Raw genomic sequence first — 24,125 nt, forward strand, 5'->3', positions numbered from 1 at the left:
TTTGATTCGGAAGCTGTAATGGAAGATTGATATATTTTACGATACAAAAATAAAAGACAAAAAAAACTTTTCAAAAGCAAAAGATACAACACAGATAGCCAAAACAAAAAACAGACTGTGAAAATAGTTTCAATACCATTAATACCTGTAGTATGAAAAAGAGCTTTCACAAATCAATAAGACAACCAGTAGAAAGAAATGAGTAAATGTTATAAACTGGAAATTTACACAGGACGCAAATCAAACATCCATTAAACATGAAAAGATTCTCACCCCTACAGGTAGCAAAAGAGCAATGAAGATAAATGCCATGCTTTGGGAGGGGAAATTTTTACAATTTTTGAAAAATAATCTGATGTTTTCACAGTTTTTCCAGATCTAGGAATCGACCTCATATGGAAAACACACACACACAATTCTAATTAATACGTAGATCTAGATAGTTTAGCACAGATCTGGATTCTCCATTGAAAATACATACATTTAACTCAAGTAAAGTCACGTCAGCTCACACTTACGTCACAGTACCAGCGTGTTACATGTAGTATCTGGCTAGAGCATCGGCCAAAAGGTCAGGTCAGGGAAGGGTCAGAGGTACCAGTGGATCTGAAACAGCACATGCAGGCTTCTTATTGGGACGGTATTGACAGGATCATAAGGAAAGGGACGTAAAATACCTAGATTAGAGCCCATTTCTAAATGTCATTTTAATTCTCGAACGCTCGCTTGCCCACGGACTTCAACTGGCACCACATAAATGAGTTCATGAGTTTTCCGACATTCTCCTAAAACAGATCATTTATTTCTAAGAGTCCTAACAACTTTTTTGACAAAAAAGAGAAGATAAAGGGAAATATTTCTAACTGTAGTAAATTAAAGTTGGATTCTGACATATAACAAAAAATAGCCTAAAATGTTTACTTCGAACAATTTATTTGAAGTAGCCACTTATATCAATTTTCTTCTCGAAAATAGAAATATAAAAATAGAAAATGATATAAAAAAATGGTCTATAAGAAACAGAATCAAATGACCATCACTGATCCCTAATATTAAATAATCTAATGACAGCTAAAATTACGATCGTAGCCTGGCTCTGTTCAGACATGGCGTTAGGCTTTAGTTTCATTCATTCAATATTGCAAAATTGCTCTGTAGGTAGCTTTCATGGTTCTAAATACCTGCAGAGTAAACCTCCCACGCGTGTGATTAATCAGGCGTACAGGGAATAATTTGCCCAGATGTCCTCAGAGACAGGCCCTGGATTAGAGACCAGTTCTCAATATCACCCACCAGTCCCTATGTCTTTGCACTGATCAAGATGACTTCTGAGAAGAAATAAAAGACCACTTCCAACCAATGTCTCCAATGTATTTTGAGACATTGATTTCAAATTAAATAATTATTCTAATATCTAATAATTATTTAATTTGAAATACACAACAACAGCAAGACCAAGGCGGTGACATCTTCCTTCGTTTCTTCCCATCTTCACTACCAGCCCTCCCCAGACCCCGCCTCCTCGAACCCCAAGGCCACCAGAGGCATCTCTTCATAACCTGGCTCTCAGTTTCTTCGAGACAGTAACTGTCCATAACTGCCCACGGACAGCAGCTAATGATGCTCCTACTTAAATTTCATACAAGAGTCGAAAACACAAAAGCCATTAGGGTCCAAATAAGTTATCTGGAATTGCTGTGATTTTTAACACGACATCTATGAGCATATTTTGGATGTAGGGTTAATACTTCTCACTCATAAAAATGATAGGTATGAAAGTTTGTCATAATAGTCATTCTCACAATTTGCGATTTACTGTATAAGAATGGTAAAGCCTCTGCGTTAAATAAATTCATCCATTTAAGGCACTTAGAGTTTGGAATGCAGTGAACACTTGGTAAGTGTCAGCTATTAGCTGTGACATTTGTTCACACCTAAAGGATCCTTCCAGATCCTGTTGGTCTGTTTTACTTTACATGCTTTATTTAGAATTATAGCAGTGATGCATTCGTTCTGTAAATATTCAAGGCAAAACAGAACCATCTGAAGTGAAATGGGAGACTGTCCCTTCACGCTCCTGTCGTGTTGGCTAACACGGAACCCACAGGGTAATGGAGAAGGAAATGGCATCTGTACCGTGTGGAATATTCTTATCCAAGAACAAGAACTGTTTTCCGCATATTCCTCACCTCGACTCAGCAAAATTAGAAATTCCATTTTTCATAAAGGTTCTACACATTCCTTATTCACCTTATTCCTTTTCATTTATGTTGTTTGCTGCCATTTAAACGGTGTATTTTCTTCCACTGAATTCCCTAACAACTTGTTTGTAAATAGAAAAACTGTTGTTAATTTTTGTACATTATTTTTGTAACCGACCTTTTTTCTTAACTTTCTTACGGTCGGTAAATGAATCTCAGTGAAGTCTCTTGTATAGTCGCTTACAATCCTATCACCTTTTAGTAACGTGCATGCCGAAAGCTTTGTAATTTTCCTGAGCAGAGATGTAGCTGTATACCATAAACTGCGATACATAGTGTTTTCATTTTCCGTGTTTTCTAGATATTTCTAAATCTTTGTTTTGAATCATTGCTCAAACAAAACTTGCTTAACGGAGAGGTTTCTGTTTGTTTTTCCTAACTTTTCACTGGCTGAGGTTCTAGGTTCCCGTTTTTGATATTTCCCTCCACTTTTATTTATCCGTGGTCTGCACCATTTTTACTATTACAATAGATTAACGACATTATTTGGGGCCCAGTTACCGGTCCAACTTTACAACCGTGGTTTCCAAGAGCTGGTCTGTGAATTCGGGGCACACTTAGACACGGCCCGTGGAGCTCCCTAGTGGCCTCTCCGCTGATGTTCCGCGCCCGGAAGTGCCCTCCTCTGCCTCCTTCGTCACACTGCTGGATCGCTTTCGAGTTCCCTGCGGCGTCTGCTCTATGGATGCCGTGCTCTGCCGCGGCACATTAAGACCGATGGCTGAGCTTGCTCGTCCACTCTGCCCTCCGGAATGCTCCGTCTTGAAGTCACCCTTGTCTGACGTTTTGTGTTTGCTTCTGTGTTTCTGGCTTTCCTTTTCATTCAATCTTTACTTTGCTTGACTTTCTTCACCTCGCCATACTCTATTCTGCTTTGGCTTGTTGAGCTCTAATCCCAAGTAAACTGCAGATCCGCGAGGCTGGGAGCACATCTACCTCCAGCCCTGTCTCACCTCGCAATTGCCACGGCATCCAGTGCTCACGACCACTGCTGGCGACTCGGCAGTTCTTTATTTAGATGCAGCTCTGTGTAAACTGGGGAGCTGGATGCCCCTAGGTCCAACCTTAGACGCTCATTTATTCATAATTGACGAGCATCCCTACGTTTATCAATTGATATGATGGAAATGTCTGATCTATATGTTGACACTTTACTGCGTTGCCTCCGAGGGTTGGATGTGTCCTGAAATATGTATTGCACTCAACCCACAGGATGGATGGAGCCTCTAGGGCCAGGTGCCACCAACTGAGCAGCCTTCTCTGTTGATCCCAGTATGCTTTACAAATGTATTACTTTCTATATAAGCCATGAAGAAAAAATCATTGAGAAAGGGATATACTAAATACAGAGGAAATAATTGAAAACTTAATATCTATGGGAATGATGATGAAGGGATAAGCTTCATCACAGGCCTTGGGAAAGAAGAGGAAAAGGCGAATTCGAGAGATAAATCAAAGCTAGGATCATTGAATTTGGTAACCACCTGAAGAAGCGAGAAGAGAGAGAACAGATTAGGTGAAATAGTTCACTGGATTTCCTGCTTGGGTAACTGGCTAGATGTTAACACCAACAAGTATGTGAGATATTGGAATCAGGAATCCAATCAGAATGACTAACTCAACAATGAGAAATGCAGACAAAATGTCCTGTTGACCTGGTACCATAAAGACTTGGGAAGAAGAGGAAAATCACATAGATGGATACAAGGACCGGTCATAGGTACGTATCCTTTACTTGGAAACATGACTCCTTCTTTAAAGATATGGAAAACAGCAATGACCAGATGGCCTTGTTCGAGTACAAGTTGCCCATCTAAACCAAGTGCAGTACCAATGCAATTTGAAAGCGATCTATTAGCAATGCAAATGTCAAGCCACCTCTGATTTTCCCAAAAGCAGGATAAACAAAATAAATGAGCCATTAGGCGACGCAGGTGAGACACTCAGGCATGAAGGGCCCCGCTTTGATTACCTTGAAAGGCAGAGAAAGGCAGCATAACGAGTTTCTCCTTGAACAGAGTGTGTTTATTCAGCTCGATGCAAGTCAGAGGAAATAGCCCTAATAGTTTTGAATTGCTATAAAAAGTTGTATGCACTTGTCAGATTTGTGCACTTAGGCCATAAAAGCAGAAGGTTCTTACAGAGGCATTTTCCTAATTCAGCAATTTAGGTTCACATTCCGGGTAGAGCGGAAACAGCGAGCTTCACACACATCACAGCATGTGCCCGGATGGCCTCTCGCTCATTTTTCCACCCTGAGACTTCCTTTTCAGCCCCCCACACGAGCTCGAAGATTTCTGCCTCGAGCGAAGCACCTTCTGACACGTCCGCCAGCTGACGGCCCGGCGACGTGCACGTGCGTCTGTCCGGGCACCGCTTTGTCTCATGACTGTTTACCTCTCTCTCTCCATTCTGTGATCTTTTCAAAGCAAAGACTACACACTATGCTGGCGTCGAACTTTTCATAGAAGAGATACTAACTGTGACTCATCGCAACCAAAATCAAGACTAGAAAACAAAAGAGATAAAATAACCCTTAATTTTTTAAAGTTTACTGACTTTTTAGTGAGTTCATGGTGGTTCTTATAAATTAGATAAGATGAGTACGTTAAAAAATAATTGTCCAAGAGGGGTAAAATAATGACTCTCATAAAGATATAAAATGAATACAAATTAAATATTTTATTTAACTAATTATTAAGAGGTGACCGGGTAGATGTTACAACTGATTCAGAGAAAAAGTCAAACAAGCACAAATTTATATGGAGCGAAATTTCCTCGGTAAAGAAATATCAAAATGAATTTACAAATGGATGCGAAACTGGCTTTTTCCCATGAAAGCAGAGGGGAGGGGAGTCGACTGAACCTGCGCCAGACGGAATTTATTTGCGGGTCTAAGAACGGGAGTTATTTCGCATCGCTATCAGCTATCTGCACTTCGCAAGGCTGCGGAATAGCTCAGAGGTGTGAAAGGCAGACGCCGGAGCTGGGAAGATGGCTCTGACCTAAACAGGCTCAGTCTCCCACTGGGGACATCAGTGATCTTTTGATGCTTGTTCTAAATTTCCTTACACTTATACATATCATCTCAAAGATAGAGGGTGGGCGTCCCATGTTATTTAATTAAGGGATCAACTCATGATCAAAACTTGGTTTCCTCGGTTTGTAAGCAAAGAAGTGTAACCTCCTCAGACCACATTCGGTCAGATCGTTAGCCTTTCCTTAATAACACAGCACTAAATACAGAAACTAACATTTATCGAGAGCTCACTATTTGCCAGGGAGTGACTTGTACTTTACCTAGAGAGCTTCTTTAACCCTCATAACAGCCTGATGGAGGAGGATTTGACTATTCTCACTTTATAGAGGAGGAAACCGAACATGAGCACAGGCTCTAAGTCCCACAGCTCACGAGTGGCCATGTCGAGCGCTAAGCAGAAAGCTCTAGTTTGTGCTGTATGATGCAGTAGCTAACAGCCACACGTGGCTACTGAGACTTGAAATGGCTAGTCCAAACTGTGATGCGTTGTATGTCTACACTACACACTAGATTTTTAAGACTTAGTATCAAAATATACATATATATGTGTGTGTGTATATATATATATGTTTTGAAACGATAATACTTTGGATATGTGGGAGTAGAAAGACTTCCCTCTGGCTTTCTAGGTTTGATGGCCAGGTCCATAAATATCCTAACAGACAGATTCATAAGAGAAAAGGTATATCAATTTGTTAATTTTTGCATACAAAGGCGGGGATACAAATATCTGAAAATATGATAAAATTCAAGAGCTTATATCCCCTCTCAGCAGGGGAAGGAATGTAGGCAACTCAGGAGACAGTAAATAATTTTAAGGAAAGAGGAACAAGCCCCTAGAAGAGTAGATGTGACATCTGCTTTGCGACAAGGCTTTTCTGGGTGTGGTGTCCACGTCTAGTTTCCTTTCTGTGATAAGAGGCATTGTCTCTGGTTGATGAGACACCCCCAGGAGAAGATTTATGACAACTGAGTACCTTTTGGAGGATCTGTCTTTGGGCATATCTGAGAAGTTCAGAAAAAGCCTTTCCCTGAATTCGATATTTTTTAAGTGGCTTTAGCTCAAAATAACCAGCATAGTTTGGCTGGGTTAAATAAAATACATTAACTTCACCACCTGTTTCATCTTATCTCTTAAAATATGACTACTAGAAATTTTTAAGTCACCTATGCGGCTGACATTACTTCTTTTTTTAAATTAAGTTTATTGACATTACTTTTTATTGACCAGCGCTACTTAGAGCATGCCTTCTTAACAGCAGACTTGAATGACAGAAGGTTGGCAACAAAAAATCATGAGAGTTCCCTTTCTGAAACCATTAGATGGGTTCTGATTCAAGATGGCAACGTAGAACAATCCTAAACTCACCTCTTCTCAAGGACACGACAAACTCACAACTACATATGGAATAATGTCCTCTGAATAAAAAGCTAACCTCACCCAATCAGAGCAGAACAACATGGAAAAAAGGTGAAGACAGCCTAAAGCACTTATGTGACAACATCAAGCAGACCCGCGTCCGCATGATATGGAGCCCAGAAGGAGAGGCAAAAGAGAAGGGTCAGAAAAATTATTTAAAGAAATAATGGCTGAAAACTTTTCTAATCTGGGGAAGGAAACACATCCAAATACAGGAAACTAAGAGAGTTGCAAATAAGAGGAATCCAAAGAGACCCACACCAAGACACATAAAAATTAAAATGTAAAGTTTAAAAGGAAGGATCCTTAAAATCAACAAGAGAGAAACAATTTGTTACATATAAGGAAAACTCCATAAGACGATGAGCAGATTTTTCAGCAGAAACTGCAGGCCAGAAGGAAGTGGCATGATATATTCAAAGTGCTGAAAGAAAAAACTGCCACCCAAGAACATGTAAACTAACAAAGTTATTTAGAACTGAAGGAGAAAATTTTCCAGACAAGCAAAGCTAAAAGCGTTCATCATCACTAAGCAAGCCTTACAAAAATGTTAAAAAGACTTCTGTAAGCTAAAAAGAAAGTGTGCTAATTAGGAACAAAAAACATATGAAAGTATAAATCTCATAGATAAAGGTAAATATGTAGTAAAGGTAGTGGATTAATCATTTATAAAGCTAGTATTAAGGTTAAATGACAAAATTAGTAAAAATAACTATAACTACAGTAATTAGTTAAAAAATATGCAGGGCAAAAAGATGTAAAATGTGACATCAAAAACATAAAACATGGAGGGAGGGAGTAAAAAGGTAGAATTTTAGAATGCACTTAAACTTGTTACCAGCTAAAAATAGACAGTGATAAATATAAGTTGTTATATGTAAGCCTCACAATAACCACAACCTAGAGCAGATACACAAAGATAAAGATACAGGCATCTAAGCCAAGCACTAAAGAAAGTCATCGCACCACAAAGAAAGAGAGCGACAGAACGTAGGAGCAGAGTGGAGCTGCAAAACAGCCAGAAAACGATGAACGAAAAGTCAATAACATACACTTGTCAAGAATTACTTTAAATGTAAATGGACTAAATTCTCTAATCAAATGATATAGAGTGGCCGGAAAAAACAAGACCCATCTATATGCTGCCTATAAGAGACCCACTTCAGATCTAAAGCACACAGAGACTGAAAGTAAAGCGATGAAAAAGATAATCCATGCAAAAGAAAACCACAAGAAAGATGGGGTAGCTGCACTACGTCAGACGAAGCAGACTGTAAAACAGAGACCGCGCTTAAAGACCAAGGAGGGCGCTGCACGGTGACGGAGGGGTCAGCGCAACGAGAGGACACAACGCTCGTAAGTACTCGTGCACCTAATGCAGGAACACCAAACACGCGAGGCACGAATCACAGACCCAGAGAGAGAAACAGACAGCAATACGGTAGGTAGTAGGGGACTTGAACACTGCACTTACGTCAACGGATAGATCATCCAGGCGGAAAATAAACAAGGAAGTACTGGCCTTAAATGACACAAGACTGGATGTATTCAATAGATATATAAAGAACATTCCATCTAAAAGTAACAAAATAACACATTTTTTCCAGTGTGCATGAATATTCTCCAGGATAGACCATATGTTAGCGCACAAGACAGTCTTAATAAATTCAAGAAAACCGAAATCGTATAAAGCACCCCTTCCGACCACAATGGTATAAAACGAGAAATCAAGTCCAAGAAGAACTGGGAAATTCACTAATACGTGGAGATGAAATAACATGCTACTAAATAACCAGTGGGTCAAAGAAGAAATCAAAGGAGATATCGGAAAATACCCAGCAACAAATCATGCTCCCTGATTTCAAACTATGTTACAAAGCTATAGTAACTGAAACGGTATGAAAATGCTATCAAAACAGACATATAGATCAATGGAACAGAACAGAGAGCCCAGCAATAAACAATCTCATGCTTATATATGGTCGATTAATTTATGACAAAGGAGCCAAAAATATACGATGGGAAAAGGAGAGTCTCTTCGAGAATTGGTGCTGGGAAAACTGGACAGATATGTGCAAAAGAATGAAGCAGGAAGCCTGTCTCACACCATACACAAAAATTAACTCGAAATGGGTTCAAGACTTAAATGTAAGGCTGAAATTGTAAAACTTCTAGAAGAAAACATAGGCAGTAATCTCCTTGACGTCAGTCTTGGAATGATTTTCACTAAAAGCAAAGGCAACAAAAGCAAAATAAACAAGTGATACTACATCAAACTAAAAAGCTTCTACGCAGCAAAAAGAAAATTCAACAAAATTAAAAGGCCACCTACAGAATTGGAGAAAATACTTGCAAACTATAAATCTAATAAGGGGTTAATATCCAAAACGTATAAAGAATCTATGCAACTCATAAATTTGATTAAAAAATAGGCAGAGGATCTGAAGAGGCATTTTTTCCAAGGAAACATACAGATGACCAAGAAGTACAGGAAAAGGTGCTCGACATAACTAATTATCAGGAAAACGCAGCAGGGCGGGGGCCCTGGATGGAACATTCGCAGTGAGAACAGCAGGACGAGGAGGGTGCGTCCCAAGCCCACCTAGCAGCACCTGTGCCAAAGACAGTCCCGTGAGCTGACCTCACTGGAGGACGAGGACCCTGATCAGATGGCAGTAAGACCAGATTCACACGGAGGTGACACACGGGCCTCAAGACAGTTCAGCCTGGCTAAAGTTTGGTCAAGCAAAGAATCTTTGTCAATGATACGACTAAAAATACTTACTGTATCAAAAGAGCAATTACGTGGTAGTGGCCACATGTAATTAGCAGAGAACTATCTGCATAAATTACAGAAGGTTAAAACAGCCTCACGCTCACGCAAGAACAGGCCACCTCACCAAGTGGCCCAGCAGTGTTGACAACAGGGCAGAGGGTGGCGGGGCCGAGGTGCGCTGTAGCAGGGAACCAAGTCTGCACTCCCTGGAGAAGGCGGCCTGGCCTCCAGCCCCACGCCTCAGCCACGCTCTCCCGTCACCGTGCAGCTGTGGCTTCCTCATCTGGAAAAGAAAGACTCTGACCTTGAGACGCCCCCAGCTGAGAGAACTGGATCCATCTCACTCTGGCCCTCCCCCTGCTGCCTTCTGTAAGCTGCCCTGGCACAGCTGTCGCGGCTGGAGCACCAGCAGAGCCCCCCGGGGGGTTCGGCCTCCATGGCAGGGCCCCCTCCGAACTGCTGAGTCAGGAGCCCCGGGTGGAACCGGAATCCGCACCGCCAGGAAGTCCTGGGGATGCTGAGGCTGCTGCTCCGGGGCCCACACCCGGAGGACCCCTGCGATGTACGACACCGAGGGCCATTCCCCCAGCGAGGGACCACAGGGATGCTGGCTGCAGGGTGGCATCAAACCCTCGTCAAGAGGGGAACTGAAAGTCCGGGGTTTCTTAAACCCTTTCATCAGGAGTGACTCTAACTGCATCTTCTCAGCCGGGAAGAAGTGGGTTCAGACCAGTAAGAACATTAAGGGTGGCTTCTCTGCTGGCATTTTGCCTTTCTTTTAAAAAATCGTGCTTTCTAAAGGGAAGTGTCACATCAGGTTTTGAGTTATGTCACTGGCTCGGTTTCTTTGGTGTAAAACTGTACCGTCCTTGTAAATGGGTAGCAGCCAAAGTCTCCACCTACGGTGTTCCATAGCAGACATACCCTAACCTGTATTTCTATTGATGATACGATGTCGAATGTTTTATTTTCAAAGAAAGTTCGATGATTACAAAAAGGATGAATTTCCCCCTTCGTCGCCATTCATGTTTACGTTATCACGAAGTCTGCTTCGCGTCTTTTGGGGTCAAGTCACTTTGCTCTAGTTCCATTTATAAAAGGGACGCGTCCCCCACAGTGTGTCAGCATCTCCACCGCCCTGTGTCTTTGTCGCCCTGCATCGGGACGCTTGGGCCTGATGCGCGCCTTCACGGCTCTGGGCACAGTGCAGTGTGGGTCTCAGTCCCCTCGTCCAGCCGTGCTGACAGATGCTCTGCACACGGAACACGGCGCACGTGCCCTCGAAAGTAATGACGGCAAATACATTTACCTGTTGCAAAAATAAGGTGGACTCTTTCTGTTGCTGTTCTTTATTCCACGCTGTTTTAACAAGTTCACCTCGATATCAGTAAAAGTTCTGTGGCCAGGAAAACACAGGCCCTCTGCCCTAAGTTTCTTTTTGTAATAAAACTTCAACCTAAAGCTATCTCTTGAAACGCTTGGTATTTTTATGTTAACTTCTTCTTAAGGATTCCAAGGAAGCCTCATCTTAGCAAATACTCATATTATTTTCTTTTACAGATAAGTTATAAAGTGACGATAGGTGTTCTTAAATCAAAATCACTAGTTCAGAATTGTCAGGGAAATGACAAAGTCGGTCGGTCATCCAGACAGTATGATGCGGTCAAGACACCAAACCGATCATAGATTTATACTTGGTTCCTATTCCTTATTCGAAGTTTGGTTTGTGTGGATCCAGCCGATGCCTCTGGTGTGATTAATAGTACAGCCATTTCCGTGCTTATTTTTAAGCTTCAGAGCTTTCATGATTATGTCCCCTATCCTCGTCATCCATAACAGCCATCTGCACGTCCTTGCCTTTAATGAGTAGAGCGATGTGACTTCATCATCGCTGTGTTCTGGGAATAGCACTGCTCACGCTGTACTCAGACCAAAAAGTGCCCGAGGTAATTATGGAACCCATCTGAAATTTCAAAATTAAAGTATTTTCCCCAAGCTTTGTAATATTCATTTCAAACACAAGCTCACCACCATTTTTAACTAAAAAAATATCCACTAAAGTTCTTCTACTAAATCGACGATTTTTTTAATCTGAAATTAATCAAATCAGTGAAAAATTAACCCTCTGCTGTTCTCTGTTATTCTAACCAGTACCCCAATTAGAGCTAAACTTTATTATTTGCGTTTCACTTTTTCCTTTCTTAAAATTTAGAGTAAACCTAGGAGGAGGAAAGTGAACCCATTTTGCTAGTTAATGATATCTGCTATGTCTACACATCTGGCTACGTCTGCACAGCCATCCGAAGGCCAACTGTTTCTTAGTGCAGCAGTCCCCAACCTTTGTGGCACCGGGGACCGGGGCTCCTATGAGCATCTAATGCCTGACGATCTGAGGTGGAGCTGAGGAGGCGATGCTGGCTCTGGGGAGCGGCTGCAGATACAAGTGAAGCTTCGCTCACTCGCCCGCTGCTCACCTCCTGCTGCGTGGCCCGGGTCCTAATAGGCCACAGATGGTACCAGTCCGCAGCCTGGGGGTTGGGGACCCTGCCTAGAGGCTAAATCTGTGTTCTGTGGCATCAAATGATGATTTGGGCTCTGTATTTGACATTGTCTCAAGGTTTTTTTATTTATATCTCCTAAGATCTAGTTCCACTCATCGCACTTCTGACACAGGGGTGCAGAGGGTTTCTCCCATATCGGCCGACACTGAGCGAGTGTCATGATTCAGCCTAATTCTGAGACCACCTGGAGTTATCGCAGGCCCCACAGGTTGGGGGCTCAGTCCCACAAGAGTGCCCTGGCTTCAGATGCCCGTCACAAATCCTGAATTCCCTGTCCTCCCGACCATGGCTTCCCATGACCCCCTCCTCAGGTTCCATAATTTGTGGGATGGCTCAGACTCAGGGAGGGAGTTTGTTTTTTATTACCGGTTTAATGCAAAGGACACCGCTCACGAACAGCCAGATGGGAGAGAGGCAGAGGGCACGGCAGCGGTGAGGGACGCAGAGCTTCCGAGGCCCTTTCCGAGCCGGCCACCCCCCAGCACCCCCGTGTGTCCATCGACCAAGAATCCCTCTTTACCCGGCCACCCTGGTGATTACGGAGGCTCCACCACTGGTGACTGACCACTGGTGACTAATGCAGACTTCACCCTCCGTTCCCTCCCTGGAGGCCAGGGCCATAGGACTGAAAGTTCTAACCTCCTTCTGACACGTTGGCTCTGCAGGCAGCCAGCCCCATCTGGAGCCTGCTGGGGCCACCAAGGGCCACTCATACACAGGTGCCACTGAGAGGGGCTAATTATGAATAACGAAAGAGGCTCTTCTCACCCCATCACTAAGGAAATCCCAAAGGTTTTAGAAGCTCTGTGCCAGGAACCAAGGAAGGAGACCAAATACGTATTTCTTACTATATGACAGTATTGCATATCATGAAACATAACAGTTAAGACATAGGAAAGCTAAAAATTCCGTATTACTAGAAGTCACCCCAAAGCTCAGCATCACGCTTTGAGGAGCAGCCTATTGGGTCCTCTAAGTCAAGTCTGGCACGTCCATCATTCCGTCTTGTCAGGAAAGGGGGTTATAGTGTAACCACTTTGATGTCATATCACACCTATTATCCCAAAGGTAGCCACACTGAACTGACAGGATGTGTTAACAATTTTTCTTTTCACATGGAGGGTACGATGTGCACTAGACTGAAGACACTAAGGCCTTAGTGGGAATCAGAGAGCAGAACCTGGAGCCGTGCCCCCAGGGAATCCTGGGGGCCTGTGGGACGTGGCGCTGTGTAATTCTGGCGTTGCTCCGACAGAATCTGCATCTCTGATTGCAGTGGGAGCTGCAGCCTTTCGCTGCTTGCTTAGAATGGCCCTACGTCCCACGATGATTTTCTGTGACTCTGATTTAATGGGTCTGGGATGGGGCCCAGGAATTTATAGTTTTGAAAGCTCATCAAGGGATTCTTCTGTGCAATCAATTTGCAAACCCTTTAATCATACAGGTGGAGCAATGAAAGCCTCGAAGGTGATGTGACTTATTTATGAAGGTGCCTGAAATTTCATTATCACAATTTTCTTCCTCAGAACTTCAAGACTTCTCAGTCTTCAATATTAAAATGGAAGTATTTTCAAGGAAGAGCGTGTCAACTAAAAGACCATAAGATCAAGAGCTAGAATCAAGATATGTAACTGGGGAGAGTTGAGATTCCTAGGGGAACAAGGATGAGATCAAATCCACGTCCACGTGATGACCCTAAACTCAGAGAGCGAGAGAGCCAGTGACCCGGAGACAGGCAGCACAGGGGGTCTCAGCCTAGCGGAAAGAAATAAAGACAAACATAGGGATAATGTGGCTGAAGCTCTGTTTCAGTGGCATTGCACTAATTATGTGACTTTGTCCCAGAGCTGTATAAACCCCACGTCAGAACGCCAAAGCGCATACTCTTTCTGCCTATATTCAGGAGGTAGCGTTATCCCATAAAATGTTTCTGTGAGCTAGTGCCTTGTAGTTCACCGACTGCCATAAAATTGCTGGGACACTTGCTGAAAATCTGAGACAAGAAGAAAGTGTTTGCTAAGGGGAGAGGAAACTGTTCAGTTAAGTCGCTACGTTCACAGAAGTGGAAACTGAGTCCACCCTTCTAATAAGCTCCCTCCGGTGTAACAACTAAGGATTTGATTGGGCAAAATCAGAATATTTTCTGGGACTCTGCTAAAATATATGGCAAAGGAAATAAAAGAAAAAGTGAAACATCTACTAAAATACAGCACGTGACCTTCCAAATCCAACATATGCACCGCCCCCCTGCACACACAAGCGCTCCCTCACTGCCCACAACTGAATAGGAGTCTACGACTCAACACAGACACACAGTGTGCCTCAGAGCTGATCTTTGGCGAATTGATAAAAATATAAAGAAAGTAAATCGAATGGGAAATGTTGTAGATATTTTGCAAATGCAAACGGCGAAGAAATAAAACACCTGACACGCTGCTGGCTCCCGAATCACTCCCGTATGCGAGAAAGAGAGTCGAGGGACCCGTGAGGCTGTGCACCTAGACTACGCGAAGGAACAACGACCTTGAAATGATGCAAAATAGTCAGCCTACTACACTTGTGATGTCTGTTCCTTTACGAAAATTTGTGAGAATTTAGAAAAACATCCCGATGTCCATTTAGCTCAACAATGATGCGATCCAGGTGGTTAATACACAGTGACATTATTGTCCTAGAGAGCTGCACAGATTGTCTTATCTGCTTCTGCAGTCTGAGTTATCTGTTCTCAAAAATACACTCTATGGATATTCTGGCTGAGAGGAAAGTTGCCAGCTTTTAAGGTAAAATTTGATAAACTAATTCATGGAAAATATATACATATTTTTAGGATATTCATTCACTTATCATAAACAAGAAATTGCATGTTTTCAAGAAATAACCATGGAAGGTGAAATGTGTGGGAATGTTGGGAAGCTACTGGCTAGAACCAATGGCGCTGCCGACCTCGATTCTATGGAGCACGAAGTGACCGTCTAGCTCGCCCCTGCCCGCCTACTTGACTGGAGGCAATAGGCTGACACCCACACAGTCACATCTGGAACTCCCACTCTTCTTATTGGCGGCTACGCAGATGCAACTGAGAACCTGCTGACAAGGTTTCTGGGCGCTGCCAAGCTGCACCTTTATATGGCAGACGCAGATGTTGACATGTTTCTCCCATTCACAGACTTTTTCATTCAATTTAGTTTTATGTGCAGAAAGTCACCTGCTGGACGTCGACCACAGAGAACACGTAAAGCTCTGCTGTGATGGGAAAAGCTGCACAGGCCGCAGCGCCAAACGCGGGCCCCTGGCCATGGCTCTGTCGCTTGCCACACACGTGGCCCCAGGCAAGTGCTTAACTTCAGGGAGCTCATCTTCTTCCCAATGAAAGGGCAGGATCACGCACCTTGCAGGGCTGGCTGCAGGGTGGGGTCAGATCCGCGCACGGCAGGTGGTGAGCTGCGCAGCGGCTGGCAGCCTGGAGTGCACGCACAGCCGGAGAACATTCCAGCTGTCCGCCCCGCAGACCCCACGGCCAGGTCCGCCGTCCCGCGAGATGCCAAGGAAGAGTCGCCCTGAACTGACTCCACCTCCTCGGAAGTGGCTATGTGACAAGTCATGGTCTGGCATCCCTGTGCCCGTCGAGGGGCTGTGGCTGACTTCCAGCCGGCCAGCCGCACCCCCAGACTCCGGGGCTCCAGCGCACCCCCCCCGGGCGCCCCGACGCATAACGGTGAACACAACCGCTGCCCCGGACGGGCCATGAATCCCGTGCTAAAGATTCCTCTTCGTTTTAACCTTCATCCAATGAGGCGCCAGAGACCAGGGCGACTCAGCAGAGCCAAGAAGAGGATGAGGGTCCCTTCCCAAATGCTGTGTCAACTTAGAGCCTCGGCCGGAGACCGTGCAACGCGAGAAACCCCAGCCTGCCCAGAAGTCTGGGGACAGGCGGGGAAAGGCCTTTCTTACGATGTCATTCTGGGAATGATACCCATTTGAAATTCAACTCTAGTTTAAACTCTAAAATGAAACATAAAGCATCATCGTGATAGGCCTGTTGTAAGTCAGAAAGAATTTTTTTAACATGTGCTTTGAAAAAATGATCCGTTCGGACTAGATTGGGTTAGGGCAACAGAGCCCCCAGCTTTGCTCTTAAAGAGGCAGACAGGCAAAAGAAGTGCCTTTCAGGTAAATGCCATATTTAGAGAGTATGACTAAAATACCTGAAGATTAAGCATCTTTGGGGGCTTAGGAAGAACTGTATATAAAAACTTTTGTAACATTTAATCCTTTGCCAACTAAGATATCAGATTTCAAAATAAACACATTCAAAATAAAATGGTTCTTTCAAAATAGTGAGAATAAAAAAACAATTTGTATATAATCAAGGCGGGTAACGACGCAAAAAATTGCTCCGCGAGTCAGTCGGCCTCGGTGCCTGCGTCACTGAAGGGCTGTCCCCTGGGCTGTCGCTCCGGCACCGTCGCCAAAGCTCCCCACGCTCCACTTCCATCCGTAAGTTTAGCTGAGCTCAGCACTTCAGGAAAAAAGAAACAAAGGAAAAAGGGAAATCCAGCGCAGACGTCGTTTTCACGGCACCGAACGCAGGGCAGCAGAGCTGCACCATATTAGGCATCACGGCAACCGGCCTACGAAACGTACCGAAGAAACCTGAGCGTTTCTGGTGAACCCCCCCATAACCCAGGCTGTAGAGGCTGGAATACTCATGAGCAATGTGTCAATTTCATGTGCATTCGTGGCTCTGGAGTGGCATCCTTCCTTCTGCAAATGCTCGGAAACGTGGCAGGAGGTGGGGGCGGCGGGGAGGTGATGTACTCATCGGTCATCAAATGCCCAACAATGTGCCCACCGGGCTGTTTGAGTAAAACAAGGACCAGAAGAGCAAGACCAGTCTCTGCCTCAGGGACTTCACCATGATGTCTCTTCCTGTTGTTACTTCCAATCAATAATCAGGATCTATTGACAAAACATACGCACTTGGCTGTAGTACCTTTTCAGGGTCACACACGTAGCTTTGCGGTGACGTGAAAGTCGCCTGGAAAAGCACCGTCTCACGACTAAGCACTTTCCACGGTCATTTGTCAGAATCAAAAGCAAAACATCTCCACTCCCGGAGTCGGCTGAAGGGTGGAGGGGAGCCCCTGCCGAGTCCCAGCCCCCTCCTGAGAGTGCGGCAGGGTCAGGCCACGCCGAGCCGCGTAAGGGATGGGAGACGGGGCGGGTTAGTCACTCTCTGAAGCACAGAAGTAAAACGGACCACGGCGGGCCAGGAACGATGGCCAGGGTTACTCCACAGGGAGGAGGGAGTCCTTAGAGATGGACCCGGCCGCACTGCTCCATGCTCACTTTGCTAAGAATTACACCGAGATAATAAATCTATACTCGACTTTTGTCGTGGTCGTATTAATGTGAATCATAGCACTGCTTTGTCATCTGTCCAAGAAAGGCATGACCACGACCGAAACAACGAATTATATTAATTCCTTCCTCCCTCCCTTCCTCTCTCCCTTTTTCTCCTTCCTTCCTCCCTTTCCTTTTGTTCCTTCCTTCCTTCCACCCCTCCTGCCATCCTTTCTTATTTCCGTTCCTACAACACAGTATTCTCAACCTCAACACTACAGACCTTTTGCGGGGGGGGAGGGGCCGTCCCGCGCACCTAGGAAGTACAGCGGTGTCCCTGGCCACTGGGCGCCAATGGCACCTTCTGAGTTTGACAACACAAATGTCTCCAGATCACGTGAAATACACCAGCCAAAACCACCGCAGCTGAGAAGCGCTGTCGCAGCGTCTGCCACGTACGACCTCTGCTCCAGATTCTTAATTCTACCCCGCGCCCCTCCTCCTCCTTGCCAGTGTGAAATGATGGCACCTCCCACCGTTCTTGGTAGCGACTCCCCAGCCACTGTCCTCCACCCCGTTCACCAGCAGGAGTGGAGACGTAACAGAACTATTAACAGTAAACGTAATGACCAGCCCTTGTTCTAAGCACTTCAAAACACTGTGACATGATCTCATTACACTTCAGTTCATCATCTGTAAAGGGGAGATGATGACAGTGACTCGTGGGGACTGTGGTAGGGACTGAACAAAGGCACCGAGAGCACTCAGTGCGTCTGGCGCCTGGCAAATGCTCTCAGGTGCTGGGGACCCTTCCCGTCACTGGTACTGTAGCATCTTCCCTTAAGCCTCCCAGCCGCCCTGGGAAACTCGGGAGCGGCTGCAAACTCAGATCCATCTAATGTGGACACTGGGCTCAGACACATTAACGTTGTCTTACAAGGAGAGGCACCAAAAACGACGTAAAAGAACTACATCTACGATTTAAAGCTTTTCTAGCATCCAGATTTTAAGGGTTCAAAAGAAACAGGAGAAAGTAATTTTATATTTTATTTTGACCCAAAATGAAAAGATAATGGTTTCAACATGTAATCAATATAAAAATATGAATGAGATCATTTTTTTTTTATACTAAGTCCACAAAATCTGGTGCTTACAGCTCATCTCAGTCTGAATTAGCCACATTTCAAGTGCTCAGTAGCCCTGTGTGGCCGGCTATTAGTAGGCAGAACAGGGCCAGCCGCGGGCAGATCAAGGACACCACACATGTGCCGAGCCCCTCCTGGCCCGGCGTCAGTCACGTGGCTGAAAACCCCGCCTTCCCCGTTAGACCGTGTGTTCCTCAGCGAGGGGCCGTAGCTTGCTAGTCACCGTACACCACACACAACTGGAAATGCTTTATATTTGCCAAACAGAAGCATGAGTGCAAAGTGAATAAAAACCCAATAGCACACTGCATATTTTTTTAACCTCAGAGAAGCAGACAAGTTTGAAAATTCGAAGCCTCTGTGATTCATTCGGCCGCTGGGAGAAGCATGTCAGAGCGTTAACAGATGCACAGCTCAAGTCTCCCGCTGTTGATCTGAGAAAATCCTGAATATTTTCACATTAAAAATGCACATTAATTTTTTATGTATTTACATCCCACCTGTAAAATTACATGATTGCATAATTGTGTAACTCTCTCGAGGATAGAAAATTTTACAGAAACATACATCACAAGAGAATGGGCAATGGATACGAATGCTAAAGCCTGGGCCACATGTAACGCCTCAGAAGTCTCCAGCTCAGCTGACACCGCTAACAGCCGTTGTGAGAGTGTTGCTGGGCTCAGCTATTTTGAGCACTATTCCTGAGAACTCTGGTTTTTGGGGTTGTTTTTTTAACTGTGGAGCCCGAACCAGGCACAGTATTCCAGATAATCTAGCAAGCACAGAAAACAATGAAATTATAAACTCTCTTAGTGGACTTTGCCATTATAAGTCTGTTCATTATACTAAATGTTCGAAGCTCTGTCAACTCACTTCTAGGTCATTTTCACCCAAAGGTCTATGAATCAATCGTTTCTCAGTTTCCACATACACATGTGTACGCAAACACACATGCAGAGAATAATCTTTCACACAGTGTCACTTCTTAAGTTTAGCCCCTATTTCCAGGTTTTTAGGTCAAAATCCATTTTGATTCTGACACCTACCACATTAGCTTACTTTACTAGGTTTATGACAATCGAGTATGGTCAGCCATCCATGTCCTCATCGAAATGTTTACTGAAATAGTAAACAAGCCGAAATTTAGGAGAAAGTTCTAAGGAGTGACACTAAGTGCCATGGTTCTCAAATTTCCTATGCAAAAGAACCGCCCTGGGAGCCTCTTTAAATGTAGGCACGTGGCCCTCTCCTCCAGTAGTTCTGATTCAGTGGGTCTGGAGGAGGGCCTAGGAATATAAATGTTTAAAAAGCACCTGTGGAAATAAATGAAGAATGCTGAGAACAAGCAAAGGCTATTTACCCACGGCTTGCTATAGCAGGGGGGTCAGCCCTACCTCTTGCGCCTGAGACTTACAGACAAGCAGAGCGAAAAGCCTCTACAGTGGGGAAAAAGGGAAGGAAGACTTCAGGCGTTACGGACTAAATGTTTGTGTCCCCCCTCGAAATCCAGATGTGAAATCCCAACCCCACTGTCAGGAGGTGGGGCCTCTGGCAGGTGACGAGATCCTGAGGGTGGAGCCATGTTGGGATCATAGGGAGACCCCCACAGAGCTCCTCGGCCACTTCCGCCCTGTGAGTCACAGCGAGAAGATGGCCGTCTGTGCACCAGGGAGCAGGGCCTCGGCAGACACGGAATCTGCCAGCGCCTTGGTCCTAAGAGCAACCACCCTGAAGTCAGAACGTGAGTCTCAGTCCTGCCATTTCCTTGTGGACACAGAGCTCGCTCACTCTGGGCCTGTTTCCTTGGCTGCCAAGTGCTGAAAATAATCCTTTCCAGACTCGTTCCACAGGGTTGTCATGGGGACTGAATGAGATGTGGAAGCATTAGTGTTTTGTGTTCTCATTACAAACTATACAAGTGAGAGTTGCTATGATGACTGTAACTATTAACAAGAAAATTTTTGACATGAATGAAAAATCAAAGAAAAACTTTTCATAATCATAGAAACGTTACATAATAACTGATTTGCTACATTGATCAAATGAGGTGATTCTGAAAACCATCTATATGACTATTAAAATGTCTTCTTCCAATTATAAAATATTCAATGATAAAGAAAAAGACTAGTAAATTATAGTGCAGTACTCAATTAAATAATTTATAAGTATCAAAAATTATGAGAGAAAATGGAAATCATAATACTCTCCTCTTTTTTACTTTACTTAACTAAAAAATAAACAAAGCAAACAAAGCTCTTCACACAAAGACACTGGAAATTATTCTCCAAGGTCTACCTTTGGAATGTCAGGAGGATATTAAAGCTGGGTATAAAACAAGTGAGTCGTGGTAGAATTCTGTCATCAGGGAAGAACTACGGTCTTTCCAATCACAGCAGGTGGGCAATTCCACATTCTTACCTAAAGCTAGATCTGCTTTTGTCAGATCAATGACAAAACAAGAATTTTTTTTGTTAATCCTGTCCCTTCAGTGGCCCTAGCCTGACTCTGTCACCAGCAGCCCGAGTAGAAGAGAGACCAGACTGTGACCTAAAAGAGATTGCTTGGAGGTTGAAGCTGGAACATCACGGGAAGGAACAAGTTCTGCGTGCCTAGAAGAGCTCCTAAATGCAGGACAAATGTAGCGACTACTGCCACCTTGCACTAAGGACAGTGGGAAGATGGACAGCTGCTTTCCCAGATAGAAGCACAGGCTATGAGCAGGACTGGACTCCAGCTGGGCTCTCCCACAGGGCCCACAGCACGTGCAAGCACCAGATGCTGCTGCCACCTGCGAGGTGCAGGGAGACTGTCAGGGGCCCTGGCCAATCAGCGACATCGATAAAGGCACTGGACTCTGAGATGGCACTGTGTGATCCAGATAATTACAGCCCTGGTCACTACACCAACCCAAGCCAGAGAACAGAGGCAGAAGACTTAGAGATGCTTTATAGAGTTTCAAGCTACACTCTGAACAAAAACGCTGGTCAAGAGACTGCAGAGCGACAGAGGAGGAGCGGCCTCTGCTCCCCTCCTCCATGTGCCTCCTCCTCAAACACACCCCTGGAAACGTCTTGTTGAAATGTGAACGGGCCCCTTAAAAGCTGTGAGGCATGAGTCTGAAGATACCAATGACCACTTTGAGAACAGAAAGTAGGCGGTATGCTCAGGTGGGCTGCACACTAGAAAACGTGGGACAGTCACAGTCCACAAAAGGCACTGAGCCCACGACATACCCCGATGCAGCTGGATGACAAGCGCCATCTGGGAGAGACAGAGCAGGGAGGACCAGCTGGCTGTTCCCTCCCTTCCGCTCGGCCAGTCCTGCTGCTTGAGCCTGTGTAGCCCCACCTGCATCTGGGATGGCAGTGGGGAAAGTTCTGTGGAGTGACACCCAGTGCTCACTCAATGGGGAAAACAATGTCATCCTAACAGTACTCGGAAACCATGCCAACGTCTCTGCCAAGCGATTTCAGGACTGGCACTTGGGGATTCTGGGTAAGGACTGAGAAGTTTGCGGGTGGGACTGGGGGAAGCCTCTGTTTTTCAGAACATCCTCAGCCTTATCTCCTGGGGAGAAGTGTGGCGAGTGCAGCATAGAAACCTGCAGTCAGGAATCCACGGTTTCAGAACGAAGGTTCTTCCTTGGAGACCACGAAGTGAACTATTTTATGTATCTTAGCTGAATTCCCGAATCAATTTTCAATTTCCAGATACAGAAAAACCACTCATTTAGAGTACTAAAACTTCTCGTTTTCTCTCCTTCATACCCTTGTGCCTCTTTAGTTTTACACTCACAGCTAGATCTGCTCAGGTCCTGAGTTCAAACATCCCTGTGGGTTGCCAACCAAAATAATCTTAGAAACATTTGGTTCACTTCATTATTTACATGAAATAAGAATTATTTTATATATTGCTTGCATTGTTTTTTATTATTGATAATAAAAACTAGATTACAAGCAGTGCCGTAGTTATTTCTCACAATTTATATTTACGGTCCTTTTAAGTATTTCCTTCCCAAAGAGCCAGACAGGTATTTTTAAATGATCGTCACTCTGTACACCCTACCGAAAATGGGCTGAAGTAGAAGACGCCAAGAGGCAGGGAATTTCTTTAGCCCACAACGTGCGTCGGGAGTGTGCAGTGTCCTGTGTCACATGCTGCTCTGCATCGCTGTGATCATTAAAGAAAATTTAGTCCTGTGACGTTGCCTCCTCAGTGTTAGCCTATTGAAATCAATAATGTAAAAAAATTACTTCTGTTTAAATAGATTTGACAAAGGAGGCAAACATGGTTTCATTTGAATCAAAAGTTATGAGGTAAAAATTCTTCAGCATTATTTTCTAATTGTCTCATTCTTTTTCTAAGGAGGCTCAAATGCATATGATTCAACAGGAGGACTTAGAAAATGATTGTTAAACGAAACTGTTCACATCTTTTGGATTTTTTTTTGGTAGGCAGAGTCTAGAGTAATAATTGTAATTTACCATGGAAAAGTCCATTATATTTGAAATCAACAAATAAAAAATTTTATATCATTATAAGAGTACAGTTTTCCATACCCATTCTTTTCTTCTTTATTGCTTACCCTATAATGTACCATGAGAACATAGCATTCTTTGGGGAGGAAAAAGGAGAAAAAAAGAATTTCCACGGTCTTACTTCTAACTGTGGCCTTAAGCAATGGAAGATTTTGAATGTGCCAAACAGTTAAAAGTCGCCACTGCACCAAGTGAACTGGCCTAAATGGAATGTCACCTATCATACCTGGTGGGACCATTACATCTCCCTTCCTGAGAATGAGCCCGCTACTGATAATTACACGTAGATTCAAGTTAAATTATACATTAATACTAAAATATATTTCCCTTTAAAATTCATACATTTATGAAATCATCTCTTTCTATGGGGGAATAAAAGGATAATTAAATTGATTCCCACCATTGCTCAATGAACACCGCCAGCTGCAGGCAAAGCCCATTAGAAGGACACCTCCACCAGAACGAACCACAAACCCAGGGAACACGTCCATGCAGCATGCGGAAAGGCAGGCTTCAGGCTGACGGAAGGGGTTCAAACGACTGCCTCTAATTAAATGTTAGGAGCAAAACCGAGCTGATACGCTCTCCAGATGAGCAACTCTCTCTACTGTCATAAACGGTCATACGGTGTGTGTCTTACACATATCTTTTTTAATAAATAAACTGAGTTAACCGTCAATGGCATAGCTCAGCCACTGCATAAGGCAATGAAGACAGCTTGGCCAGACGATGCATAAATATACATATAATGTACATTCTAAAATAGAATACACATAAGAAGACAGGCCGCCGAAGACAGAAACAATGCCATAACAACAAATTTTTGTTCACGGTATTACTCTCAAATAGCAAATAAATCCAAATTTGTTTTCATTGTATTCAAATGGTATAATATTTAACGAAAAGATTGATATAACTGATTTTTAAATTGTGTGTTTATTATATTGGTGGGAGGTATTCAACACAGCTCAAAAAACCACACTTTTATTCATTTTCCATTTTGAACGTTTAACCAAATATCTTCTTCTCTTGTTCTGA

The 24,125-nt window shown here is 44.0% G+C and overlaps 1 protein-coding gene across 2 annotated transcripts in view; it reads right to left on the minus strand.

The window, feature by feature from the left end:
• Positions 1 to 557: 557 nt before the first annotated feature.
• LOC120614244 (uncharacterized) overlaps positions 558 to 24,125 on the minus strand; it is a 183,930-nt gene continuing 160,362 nt past the window's right edge. Inside the window, exon 7 of one of the 2 annotated variants that reach the window (XM_039877041.1) lies at positions 558 to 606. In XM_039877041.1, coding sequence (XP_039732975.1) covers positions 573 to 606 — 34 coding nt within the window. In that variant the 3' untranslated portion in view covers positions 558 to 572. Of the gene's footprint in view, positions 607 to 4,276; positions 4,770 to 24,125 lie in introns of those variants that run through there. The other variant, XM_039877039.1, reaches the window with a different exon arrangement.

This window comes from Pteropus medius, unplaced genomic scaffold, assembly GCF_902729225.1.
Source record: "Pteropus medius unplaced genomic scaffold, Ma_sr-lr_union100, whole genome shotgun sequence".
Taxonomy (NCBI): domain Eukaryota; kingdom Metazoa; phylum Chordata; class Mammalia; order Chiroptera; family Pteropodidae; genus Pteropus; species Pteropus medius.